Source organism: Struthio camelus, chromosome 1, assembly GCF_040807025.1.
Source record: "Struthio camelus isolate bStrCam1 chromosome 1, bStrCam1.hap1, whole genome shotgun sequence".
Classification (NCBI taxonomy): Eukaryota; Metazoa; Chordata; class Aves; order Struthioniformes; family Struthionidae; genus Struthio; species Struthio camelus.
The window spans coordinates 202,197,944-202,211,996 of record NC_090942.1 but is presented as its reverse complement, the minus strand read 5'-3'; the positions used below and the strand labels follow the sequence as shown (position 1 = coordinate 202,211,996).

Sequence of the window (14,053 nt, the reverse complement as noted above, 5' to 3'; positions counted from 1 at the left end):
CTTACAAACTCATAAAAGGCAGTAATTTGCAGATGTTTCTACAGAGTGAAGGGTCTGTTGTATTGCATCATACAGTTAATATACTGGCATTAGACAGAGCGAGTGAGCAAGTGAGTCAGCCTCAACAATTGGAATCATCTACGGTTTGGAGTAGAATTCTGAATAAGAGTTAGTTGTCACGATGAGCTTTCGCCTTAAGTTAGAGGGCATTTTACTCCCAGATGGCAGGCCAGAAAAGAGGTGTTAAAAAATCTACCATTTCTCTAAACAGCGGTTTATGAAATTTCATAGTGCCTACCATTTTGTAGTGCAAACAGTTTGAGTTCAGCCTACCAGGTGATGCTTTCTAAGTGAAAAGTTATTCACAAAAATATTTTATCTAAAACCATATTTGAAGTTATAGCGTTTCCATGTCTAAATTTGTTTATTACACATCCAGACATAGCTGAACTTCTGTTGAACTCATGCAGCCCTAACGCTACAGTCATTACTCACATACAACCCACACTGAAAACAGATCACAAATGTTACCTGATGTGGTTTATTAGGTCGTTGAAAGAAGTCACAGTAGATGTACCCTAGCAGACCTTCATTTTCATGAACAACAGCCTGAAAAAAGAAAAGCATAATTTCCCACAGTAAAAGCACTGATGTGTAAATTAAAGAAATATTATTCTAATCCAAAGATTGATAACGCATATATGACAAATAATCCAGGAATGATTCTAATGTAAAATCTGTTGCTTATTTTACTTGAAAAAATATATATACAAGACTCGGAGCTTGTCCTTCAAACAGCAGTCATTCCTACATCTTACAAAACTCACTACTGTCACAGACTAGTATTAAAATAAACACTGTCCATAGTCCCTAAATGATTTCTCAGAAGTCAAGAGTGACAACAGTTCATTTAGCATGGAAATAAAAATAAGAAAAGAAAGCAGTAATTATAAATTGACCCATAGGATATAAAGAACAGTAGCTTTCACTGCAGAGAATGGTGGAGAATACAAGGCGGGAACACAACAGATGAACCTGGGAACCTGATGAGTAAATAACTGCCGGGTTTTTTTTTTTCTACCCTCCCCTAAAAAGAGGGTAGGAAAATAAAGAAGTAATAAACAATCTACGGTAAAGATGACATACAGAATAAAAAAGAAAGAAAAGACAAATCCCTGTTAGAATACACACCTATAACATTCTAGTCATCTCTAGCCATCTACAAATTAAAACCAAAAGGGCTCATTCAGAAAGGCTGTGTGAAAGGTACAAAAATAATCTCTGAAAAGAGAAACTGATTCTGATTCAGGCATCCTTCAAACAGAGACATATCTTAAAAGCCATTAAATATCAAGCATATAAAAGGCACTTGGAGAGAGTATGAAGCCCGTGAGGCCTAACGTCAACTAAAATTAGACAGCTAGTGATCATTTTGAAATCCTACGCATAGGTGTCTAAGTAATTTAAAAACAAAATCTGACTCGAGGCTCTTAAAGAGCAGACAATCCTGCCTAACCTTCCCTTTGTCATTTCAGATGCTGGGAACAGCAACACTTACCAACTTGCGAACATCTTCAGACCAAACCTCTCCTCTCTGGGTTTGTTCAGCATAAAGGGAGATTCCTAGGAGCTGCCTGAACAAAGAGTTCAAACCTTCCATGCACGCCCCAAGAGAGAAGAAGGGACAGTACAAACCAGGATCAATGTTATACCTAAGAAAATTAAAGAAATCCAAACCAGTCAGTTAGTTGAGCTACATAAACTACAGTCACAAACTACTTCTTTACAGACTGCTTGTATTCATCACTACCAAGTCATAAGATGTGGTGAAAAAACGGACAAGCCTCTCAAGGCCTTATTGAGCATGCTCAGCTTTGTTTTTCAAACAGTGAAACTAAGTCACAGACTAGGTATGGCCCAGCCTTTCACAATAACAACCTTTTTTATAGTTTAGTTTTTGATGCCAAATTCAGAAGACGGTCACTATGATACTTGGAGATGTGGAGAACACATAGCTCAAACTGACCACGGCAGCACTACGGGTGGCCAAGCTGTGGCTTTTGATCCACAGGAGGCCGCTGGCCCTCAAACGCCATTCCCATGTGAAGGCTATGCCATGTGACTGATAAGAAAATGGAGCCAGCTTTAGCTGCTGTGTAAATCTAGTCCTCAGCTAGGGGAGGAAACCAACCAGTGGGAGCTGCTGACTCTGTAGTCTTGTCTTTGGCTGGAGCAACAGGAATATAGGGGAGACACTGTCACCTCTCATGTATGGATCACGCCTCAAGCTCCTGGGACTTTCTGAACCACGTAGAAAGTATCCTATAGCTTTAAGCCACGTTAAGATTTTAGTACCTGACTCGTAGTTCAAAGGTGGCCAAGCCTAACATCAAACAGCTAAGTATTTTCAAGACACTGTAGCACAGATAATGCACGTCAGGAGGAAGATACCACATACCCTCATGCACACGCACAAACTCACGAGTGAACAAAAAACACTTACAAAAGTAATTAGGCATACATGCAGCCTCTACTCAGGCTCAAACTTCCTGAGACTCTGACCCAAAAAAGTAAACAAACTGCAAGTGTTTATATCCAAACATACGAATGCCCTTGAAAGTCTGCACTTACCCAAGCTGGCCACAGCCATGCAATTCTGTGGAGACTGTAGCAAAACCAAATGTATAATCTAATTGCACTTTTGCATGCATCCCAAAAGACAAAAGCGTTCTTGCTCCCTTAATTTGCATACACACTCCAAAAAGGAGCGTTAAGTTACTTATACCATTTGGGGATGGGGTTCAGAATAAAACTATTCTACGAATTCTGGAGGATCACAGTCCCTCCTATTCTTTCCTCCTTCATGCTCTTGTGCTTTGCTTCTTAACAACACAGTAACTAGTCATTCAAATTTAAACATGCATCAGCTAAATTACAGCAGCTGAACATCAAACATTCGAACCTCACTATTTTAAGGCCCATGATCAAAAGGCTTCGTTAGAGACAAGCTGTGAAAGAGATAGCTACTCCCTATCCATTTAGTTCCCTATCCTTCCTTCCTTCCCACCTCCGCACACGAAAGAAAAGGCCTAAAAACTAAGTCCACTTGGGATACTGCAATTTAGCAATACACTGCTTACAAGTGCTGCTACAATTCACTACAGAGCTTCACTAAATTGTGATGCACAGCAGGGTAGGATTAGTTCTCAAAGCCACTGCACCTGTTTTTGAACATTTCATTGTATTTTGCTTTATTTTTCTACCATCCCTTTCTTATCTCCAGTGTATGCTCTGGCAGCTTTTTGCAACCACTACGGCAACATTTGTTGAAAACTGCAGGTATGTTCAGTTACAGGATCTTGCATATTTTCACACCACAAATGCAAGAAGCTAAAAGTTTATGTACTTTGTTCTATTTTCCATTATACCAGAACATAGAAAAACAAACCACATTCTGCCTCTACCATACTGACATTACTGGCATTACTTCTTCAAGATGCATAGCAACACTCTGCAGACTGCAATACAACAGTTTGCTCCTTATCCAAAAAGGGTCTTTGCACCAGAAGAACAAAACTAAACATGCTATAAGTCATTTGTGATTACATTACATAAAAAGACTGGAAGCAAGTCTCTTAAAGAAAGCAAGAGGTCATTTTCCTGTAATAAGCCATAGAAATTTTGAGTATAAAAGACACCAGTATCTCTTTACACACACAGCCCCCAGAAGTACAGAATTACAGTGTATGTGCTGTACAAAAAAATCCTGAGATTTTTTAAGTCACTAATTCCCAGGAGCTGCAGCTCCTTCGGCAGTGGCACTTTTGCGAGTTGCAGAGACCAGATGAATCTCAAATGTCTCCAGTATTTACAGCATCACTCTCTTCTGTTCAGAAAGTTTCTATGAAAACTTAAAACCACCACTAAGTGCTTCAGTACTGTTCTCCTGCTTCTCACACTGATTCTACTCTGATGCTTTCCCTGATTACAGACCGCAAGATCTGTTTAAATTACTCTTTTAATAAAAGAAAAAAAGAAAATCCCATCTTCCAGTTGCAAGTCATTGTAACAACCTCCATAATAGTTTATGACTGATTTTGTCACGTTATTTTAAAATCTCAAACTACATCCCACATGAATACTAGGCTGAGTTTCCCATTTGTAATTCAAATAATTGCTTCTGTAACTACGGACTGACCATAAATTAAAAGCTCACTATTGAAGTACTTTCTCAATAAAAGACTACTGCAACATGAAGCAGGACTTCTCCACAGACATGCCTCCAAGACAGGAAATATAATTATCCTGATATAAAACATCACAATATTTATTTCAAATTAAGTTAAGGAATAAATTATGATATGATAATATGATTATGACAGAGTAAGATCTCCACAGAGCCAATTCAGATGACCAGGATCTGTTAGTTCTGGCTCTGCCCCAGTCCTGCTGGTTCCACGCTGGTTCCTGCACGGCAACTCAAATTTCGCTGGACCTTGTTCAGGGATCCAGAAGGGTTTATTAATTCAGGTGCAGCCCAAGGCCAGGTCTGGCTCTGCATTTGTGCAATGCTACTTTTGCAACCAGAGCACCATCCACAACCAGGGGAGCAACACGGATGAACTCGAGTGATTCTATGTGGAGCTGGTCTGGCTCCACAAGGGCTCTTTGTAGGGCCTGGTTTAACCAACCCAGACGGAGCTGGGCTGACTCCCTGCAAAGCCCATCCGGTGTCTTCATATCCCCTTCCTCCAAACATCCCATACCATTCAGGATTTCCATCCTTTAAAATATTCCAGCCCCTTCTCTCCTGCCACTTCCTCCCTGTCAGCTGGGAGAAGAGAGTTGACTGTATTAGATACTGTGAGAAAGAAACCATATGACACCCTTCTACGAATGCACACTTCAGTAAAGCAAACCGCAGCTCCACCAACAGCTCACACACACAGCAAACCATCAGATTTTCACAGTTCCAGGAAATTAAAACATGTAACTTCTACCAGTGATTTCAGCTGCCAGAGCAGGAAAACATGGCGTGAATAGGGTAAGAAAATCAAGAACAGCACGCTTGAAAAGAGTTCATGAAATTAAGCCACATTTACGTAGGAAGCAAGAAAAATCAAGAGAGAACTGTGATATCAAGAGAGACCAGTTGCTCAGAATTTCCTGAGAGGTGACATGGAGCCTAGGACTAAGATCACATAAGTGCAATACAAGATATTTCAGCTGTATCAGAGGAGGACAGTATGTTTCATGCTAACTGCAAAGGATTCCCACACCCAACTGAATTACTGGATTAACATGTGTTTGCTGGGGGAGGGAGGAAAGGTCTCAAACTACTTTATGTTTCACTTTGTTTCTGTTAAAGAGATTCTTGCAGAAAGCAGATACGTGCCAGCAGGAGAAAGCAGTGGCGTTTCTTTATGGAAAAGAAGGTCTAAAATATTATGGAAAGACAAATAAATGCCACTTTTTTCCTCATTTACAGCACTCCTTAAGGTGTGCATTGTCCCAGTGAACTTACCCCATTCTGAAGAAGATGGGGAGAAGGCTTTGTTATAAGCATTTTGTAATAAACTGTCACTATCCGATCTGGGAGAAAAATCAGTCTGTCACAGTTCTGTCTTTTGGAAAAGCAGGATACTTATCCACCCACGCAAGAAAATAGCTGTAACAGATGAAAATACCTGTAACAGAAAAGTCTACACTGGCCTGAGGCAGACTCCCCAGCAGAAACAGCTCCCTACACCAGCTAATGTTTTAGATGTCACAATCTATCATTTTGAGTATAATGAGGCCCTGGTTTAAAAAAAAAAAAAAAACAAAAAACTTAATAGTAACAACACAGACTTAATGTCTGTCACTTCTGTCAGGATCAGACCTCTCCCACACCTAATGAAAGATACGTGTTAATATCCCTCGTGCCAACAAAATCGCCAAAGGGTTTTGAGAAACAACATTTTAGAAACAGAACACAGAAAAAATTGTTTCTGGTTCTGATCCCATTTATTTCCCTACTTTCACCTTGCCTAATACAGCAGTGTGTGAATAAAGATCAAAGATGAAGATGCTGAGAAATCCTCAAATAGCACTAATGTCTTATGACACCAGTCTGATATCGAAATTACTTCTGGACAATCCTGATAGCAGTCAGTGTCTAGTATTACATCTTACGTTATCTGGCATCCAAAGCTTTTTTTTTTTTTTTTTTAATTTGGCTTGCCATTACAATATCATAAGAGTTAGGAAGAAAGTGGTTAAAAATACTATACTGTAACGGATTTTTTCTACAATCAGACAATAATAATTGCTAACATACTTTAAAATGAGTATCAGGTGCTGAAAAAATACTACTACTCCAGGAAGTAGATATTTTCTCCTCAAAATCCTTCTCCAACACCAGTCCATACCCACTAACCAGTAATTGTTCTGGACACCAAAACAGAATTTTAATCCACAACCTACGAATTCGGTTCTACCTCATATATGAAACCTCTCTTGCTCAATCAAGGAAGACTAGCTATAATTGAGAAAAGCCTGACCCAAAACTTGCATTGACTGAAGGAAAACTTTTTCTTTGAGCTTATTTAGGAACAGAAATTAGCCAAAACCTTAGCTCTCCATAACTGATATCGTATAACCAGAAATTCAGTTCCCAGAATTTAGTGGCGTTAATAGATGATCATTTCTTTCAGTGACAAGAACAAGTATTTCATTTACCCTTTTCTAAGCCCATACCTTCAAGATTTAATGCTACTGACTGCAGAATGAACAGCGTAGCACTAGATAATTTTGGAGGCCAATGGGGAGTTAAATCCTTCCCAGAAACGAATACTCAATGAGCAAAACAGGAAACCCTACAATCTCTCCTAGATCTGCAAAACTGAAGTTTGGCTAGAGGGTGTGGGCAGAAAAGTATTTGGAAGAGTTGGCAGACACACTACACGCTCCCTTATTGAGGATCCTTTCTTGACTCCAGGCATTCATACAGTAGCAGCCATAAGCAACTTCAGCATTTCCAGACAACAGGAAAAAATATCTGTTTGCTAACAAATGATCACCTCACCTTAGTGATTCAGAGCATCATCACCTTAGCAAGCCTGCAATAATACAACATATCCCAGGCACAACTTTTCAGCCTTTAAATTCTTGCTAATCTAGAACACTGCAGCACAGCTTCTTGGCAACAATGGCAATCGAGATTGTGACAGCAAGCCAAACTTCTCTTCCCTCTAATGGCTTTCAACAAAATTGCTAATCCAGCTCAAGAGTCTCAAGTCTTCAAAATACTCTGTGACCCAAGCCGGGTTTTTCAAAGACCACATAAAACTCCATGAAGACTTTTATCAATGCACTGTTTTAGCACTTTTAAAATATCCTGTAACAAAGATAGAGCTTGTCTGTGTCGAATGCAGAGCCTTTCTGAGGACTGATCCAAGACCGTAAAATGAATTTCTCCTGAAGCTAAGGGGGAAACACAAAGTTCACCATCTTCTATCTCAGGTGTATGGCATTTCTTTGATCATTTTGTTTCAAATGTGAAACCAAGTGTTTTTGAAAACGCACTCAAAAGCCTCCCAGTGAAACTCTACCAAAACAAGGCATTCCACTGCACATATTTCTCTACTGAGAGGATAAAAGAACAAAAAAGTAAGCTAATAAATTACTGATAGCGACTGACACAGTACAAGACCCTACATAAGATGGAACACATTTACGAAAGTATTTCAGTTTAGACTGCCCAACAACTATTCAACTATTCACTAGTCAAAACAAAGCAATTTTCATAATCTACATATTAATAACTGTTGATGACCCTACTGTGCATACAAACATATTTTTATACTAGATGTTAAAGTAGCAACCATTCTGAGAACCACTTTATGCAACATTTTCAAGCGGTTACCGACTGTGGACTCAGTTGTCCAGTTTTGTTCCTTTTACTTAAAACAAGTAGTTAATGAAAATTTTGAATAAAACTGCAAGAAGCAGATGCTTTAATATAAACACATTCTTTCTGGTCACTCTTTGGCAAGCTGCCTCTATATTTACCCAGCCAAGCTACAGTTCTTATCTCCAACAGGAAATGCATTCAAGTATTTTTGTGAAAATAAATCAGAAAAGAAGTTATTAGGACCAAAATTGAACTATGCTAACAGGCATTGTGCTACCAGTAAAGTTTCTGCTAAGGGTTACTGCTACTAGCAAAAAAGGTTAACATTCTGGAGACATATAGCCAAAATCTATGCTGGAAACCAACAAACAATTTGAGCTGCACTGGCAACAAAACTGCAGTGAAATGCCTTGTGTTTTCTTATATGCTGTAACTTGCAGCTTGTCTACACCAGCTGAGAAGATAGGCAGGATTCAATGGGGAGCATAGTGCATATGGCTTACTAACATCACTACCAGAACACTTTACAGTTGCGTCTAAAGCTGGCAAATACATGGAAACACAGCTACCGCACTGCCTGAGTGAGGAAGAGAAAGGAAACAGATGAGCCAAGCAAGCAAGGGCAAGAATCAAACATCCTGCTTGGATGCCACATCATGTCAAGTGTGAGCTCTTGGCCCCAGCGAGGTTATTCAGAGTGCTTAAAATAGGCACCTACGACACCCATGTTACCAGGGAAAGGCAGATGTCAGTATAATTGCAAGTTTAGCAAGGTGCCAACTAGAGCTACATCGCAGAAGTCTTAAGCTCAGGTATCTCTTGAGCTCTTGTTCCCCTCTGGAACTTCAGCTTCCCTGACTAGACTGCATGTTACATACCTGAATCCCAAAGGGATGAAGGACACAGCCTTTTCTGTGAAAAGATGCCTTTGAAAACATAGGTAAAGGACAAGTGGTATGATGAATCACAACAGAACTTAGCAGAGATATACATCCCCCGTAGAAAAGACTTCTGATCATGGAAGCTTTCTTCCATGCACTCTGAGCTCCAAAGCTCTGGTATTGATTGATTTTTGGAATCTACAGTGCTGGAAAAAGTTTTCTGAACCATCCTTGAACTTGAGCATTTAATTTTTCTTAAGTCCTTATGTAGAACTTAAGTGAGCTGAAAGAGCAGGAAAAAGGAAAAAAACCTCAAGTTTTCTATTCATTACAGATAAACTCACCAGAAAACACAATTATTAATCTAAAATACAACCTCCTGAAATCAAGAAGGCATTTTTACCGGATCACATATTAAAAATGTGATTGCTTTTATTTTAGATTTAGGAAAATATTATGATTCATTTATGTAAAAAAAAAAAAAAAAAAGGGCACAAGTACATAAATCTCCCTCGGAACAAATTAGAAACAGCATCAATAACTATATAAAGTCTTCATTACAGGGGAAAAGAATATTTTTCTCTATGCCAAACTTTCAGCTTTCAACTTTGAGTTTAAAAAAAATATGAGTTAAAAGTAATCCCTTTCATGGAAATAATGAACCTTAAATTATTCTGTTGTTCTTGCAGAATTGTGTAACACAGGGAATGCTCAGAATTTCCCAAACTCTTAAAGACAATGAATCAAAAAAATGAATAAAAGAAGTTTGGTTTGCTTTCATTATGTCTTAAAACATACTCCAATATCTTATTCACTCTGTACGTCTGATTTCAAGAGCCAAAGCATTTGCAACAAATTCCACAAAAGAATGAAAATTTTCATATGTAATTTATGTCAGAACGTGAACTCAGAAACTTCACAAAGAGAAATTTCACTATTCTCCTAAAGAAAGTAAAAATACCAGAAAAAATCGTAGCTTCTTGGATGTAAATTCCTGTGCTATATTAAAGGACAAACGTTAAAAAACGCAGACACCTTACTTCTACAGTGTGCAGTTTGGCGTTATTTTTAACAGAAGTCATGTAGGCAAACCAATTCAAAAAAAAAAGAAGTTAACTGACGCAATGAGGTTTGGTTATTCTTCAAGAAGAGCAGGCTTCAAACAAAAAGGCTGTGCGCCTGTGAAGAACAAAGATGTAGTATGTCATTATAAATAATTATTTCTAAGCTTGTATGACTTCACTGAGTCTAAATAAAATGCAGGCTTGTAACACCACTTTCACTTAAGCTATAATATTTGAAAAGAAACTAAGACTATTCTGTGTAGCATGACTTTCATCTATTCTATTAAGAATGCTTCTGATAAACTCGGACATTAGCAATATTTGAGTATCACTGTTCTTTAAAGCATGAGCATTCATACTCTTAACAATTGCAAATTAGCTGCTTGGCAAGCATTCTTATTGGTGCCTATTAAATGTAGTCCCTGGTAATCTCTCTTTTTTTTTTTTTTGAGGAAAATTATTTTCCTGTTGACATCCATAAAAATACAGATCACCTCTATTAACTGTATATAATAAAATAGATTCCCTCAAAACTTTCAAAGAAACTTGGGGAAAAAAATACTCGTTAGTTGAAGATAAAAGTGAACCCCTCAGGTTAACTTGAAGAGATCAAGACAAGGAAAAACCCTTCTAATTTTCATTACATGCCAGACTATGAAATTTAAGTCTTTACCTGAAGGGAGACTCTTAACCATGATTTATAGAAGTCTCTGGATCTCTTAAAAATAATAGTAATAGAAAGCCTTTGTACTCTCATCAGCCATAAAGTAGCACCTGCTTCTCACACTCCTCTTTTTTTTTTCTCGTTAATTGTACTTCATAGAATTCTTGGAGGAGGGTCAGGGGTAATTCAGATTATTAGTTTGCCATCAGTGTTTTATGTGACTTTTAGATTTAACTTTTGTTTTCAAATCAACAATTTTTTTTATCCTTCCACAATTTTGTTAATAAACAGCTGATTTTTGAAACTTAAGTGCTGCTTTGAACTACTCATCAAGCAAATAAAACATCTAAAACCCAGGAAGAATACTTATTGATTTTAAGACTTGTAACAATGTTTTTAACATGTATCATGCTTGGCTGTTTTACATTAACACCTTCTACTCTTAAGAACAGAAAATACCAAACTAAGTACTGAGCAATAACAGGAAAGACAAAGGTAACAAATTATTTGTGAAATTGCACTACTGTGGTAGTTTAAAACATTTTATATAAACCATCAACTAAATTAGTTGATTAATAGAAGATATGCCTCTCCTTGCTTACGAACAAATAGCTATAGAACGTTTTCCTTCTCTATGAGCATCTTGGTTGAAGGAGTTCCTGGCTCTTTTTAAATCTTACACTATCTTTCCATTTCAGTTTTTTTCAGTTCTTCCATTTTCCATGTTCAGTTTGAATAGAATGACATTTTTCTCACATATTCTATAAAGGATCTGGGCCATTTGTCCCACATGGTCTTCTCAACAGAGAATATTCTTCCCTAAGCCAAAAATAATTTAACAAAAACAGCTGTAAATTATTTAGTTTACAGTCAACTTGCATACCTCAATATTAGTTGCAGCTTTTAGCATACTTGCCTTTAAAAGATCCCCAGACCCATAAGTACCTTGGTATTGTCCCTATCCCTCCAAGAAACCTAAAGTCCTGTTTCCCCAATGAAGCCAGAAGCCTATCTACAGCCTATCCACAAGAAAGCCAATGAGTTATTCCCTAATTTCTGCCCGGGATCCAAAATGCCTACAATTGCTGTGGTGGCTTCTTTTCCTATACAGCAGGAAATAGGCTTATTTTCCATCGATTTGTACATCCCCAAGGCCAGTTTCATTTATTTTGGCAGTCCCAAAGAGACTGACCAGCACAGAGTGCAATAGCCTGCAAACATATCCCAGTCACCACTTGGATAAAATCTCTGACAGTTTGGCAAAAGTCCCAACCGTGAGTTATAGCCAGCAAAGACAACCTAGCCTCATGAGCAACAAAGGTTAGGAAAACAGGAGTCAACACCAGCTAGGCTACCTCATCACTGACAGTTCTTAAGAACAGCTGTATGCCTCTAACTGTCAGAAGTGGTTTAGGCACAGTCAATCCCACCTTCAAGACAAATAGCTGACCTCCCAAGGTCTCTTCCAGCATTCTTTCTTTTATGACCCAGAAGAGCTGAGCAAAGCTGTTACTTCTCTGCAGAATCAGGACCTTGAGAATTACTTTTATCTGCAGCAGCACTCACTGAGAAGTGATGAGATTTAATTAATACTATGGTACTTGCCTGCCCTAAAACTCAGCAGTATTATTATTTTTATAATATACATATTAGACATCCTCTTACTTGTTAGAGGCTGAAGCATGTTCTAGCATTCACTGCTTTATTACTCACAGCCTGCCAAAATTCTTGAGGTTCTCCTAATTACTCTATCTTCTTATAATATTATTACTACCCTGCATTTCAGACTTTTTTCCTCGGGTTTCTGTTAAGTGTACATTTATATTGACATATATTTTCTCTACCACTTAAACTATAACTACAAAAATATTAAGCTTTTATAAACGTGGGTTTAAAGCCAGAGAGGCTATTTAACATAATTAAAAAGAAATTTTTTGAAGTAAACTATCCTGCTACCATCAATAGAAGACTTCTGTTTTTGAAGTGGGATCAAGTTTCTAGGGAAAAGACTTGCTGAAAGCTGACAGAAAGAAAATTATTATGGATGAGTTTATAGAAACGAAAAACATACTCTGTGAATTGAGTCTGGAGCTCCTCCCACTGTTCAAAACACAAAACAGCACTAATGTTCAGTAACAGCTGCAGAAACAAAGAGTGAAAACAGACAACTGATTTGACAGTAAATGTCCTTAGAATTCAGTACTCTAAACATATGTGAACATTCTTTATTCTTCAGAATATAATATCCATCTGGTAAAACTAATTCTGAGGTATCTGACAAAAGCTTGTTGCCTTAATACTGTTCTAGTATAGAATAAACACATTAAATAAATGTTTGAGAAGACGTAATTTTACAGAATAAGTCATGAGTTTCAGTTCAATTGAGACAAACTGATGTAGGTGATCAAAATCTGGAGAACTACGGAAAAAGTAAAAGATTAGACCAGAATTACTTTGTCTAATGTTTGCTTACATTTTGAAAAAGGACATAATAAAATTCAAGTTCCTTACTGACACAGTAAGTAGTAAGGCACAAACGTGGGAAAAGTAAAAAGACTTGGGCAATTCTGTGTGTGCTGAAACCTTTAAAAGCAACTTTTTTTTTTTTTTTAACCTTTAAGGAGCCTCAGGACAGCTATTTTCCTCTCTAACAATTCCTCCTGGCTAATCATTCACAGAAGCATTTTTTCCACACAAAACTTCAGGATATACAAGACTGAACCAGTGCAGGTAACCATCCCAAGCAACTCAACTATAGAATCACAGAATGGCCAGGGTTGGAAGGGACCTCTGGAGATCATCTACTCCAACACCCCCTGCTCAAGCAGGGTCCTCTAGAGCACATTGCACAGGATCGTGTCTAGGCGGGTTTTGAAGATCTCCAGCGAAGGAGACTCCACAATCTCTCTGGGCCACCTGTGCCAGTGCTCTGACACCCTCCTCCAGGAAAGAAGTTTTTCCTCAGGTTCAGATGGAACTTCCTGTGGTGCAGTTTGTGCCCCTCGCCTCTTGTCCTCTCACTGGGCACCACGGAGAAGAGTCTGGACCCATCCTCTCGGCACCCTCCCTTCACATACTTGTACATATTGATCAGGTCACCTCTCAGTCTTCTCTTCTCCAGGCTAAACAGGCCAGCTCCCTCAGCCTTTCTTCAGAGGCGAGATGCTCCAGGCCCCTCAGCTTTGCAGCCCTCCGCTGGACTCTCTCCAGGAGCTCCATGTCTCTCTTGTACTGGGGAGCCCAGCACTGCACACAGTATTCCAGAGGTGGCCTCACCGGGGCTGAGCAGAGGCAGAGGATCACCTCCCTCCATCTGCTGGGCCTCGGCCTCATGCAACCCAGGAGACCCTTGGCCTTCTTGGCCACAAGGGCACATTGCTCATGGTCAACTTGTTGTCCACCAGCACTCCCAGGTCCTTCTCGGCAGAGCTGCTTTCCAGCAGGTCAGCCCCCAACCTGTCCTGGTGCATGGGGTTATTCCTGCCTAGGTGCAGGACCTTGCACTTGCCTTTGTTGAACTTCAGGAGGTTCCTCTCCGCCCACCTCTCCA

At 38.9% G+C, this 14,053-nt stretch overlaps 1 protein-coding gene across 3 annotated transcripts in view; it reads right to left on the bottom strand.

Moving 5' to 3' along the window:
• The window catches only part of MIPEP (mitochondrial intermediate peptidase), a 77,174-nt gene that overhangs the window by 41,289 nt on the left and 21,832 nt on the right, over positions 1–14,053 (bottom strand). For all 3 annotated transcript variants that reach the window (XM_068930218.1, XM_068930217.1, XM_068930219.1), the window contains exons 11-12: positions 1,559–1,712; positions 532–609 (exon numbers count right to left, since the gene is read on the bottom strand). In XM_068930218.1, coding sequence (XP_068786319.1) covers positions 532–609; positions 1,559–1,712 — 232 coding nt within the window. The remainder of the gene's footprint in view (positions 1–531; positions 610–1,558; positions 1,713–14,053) is intronic.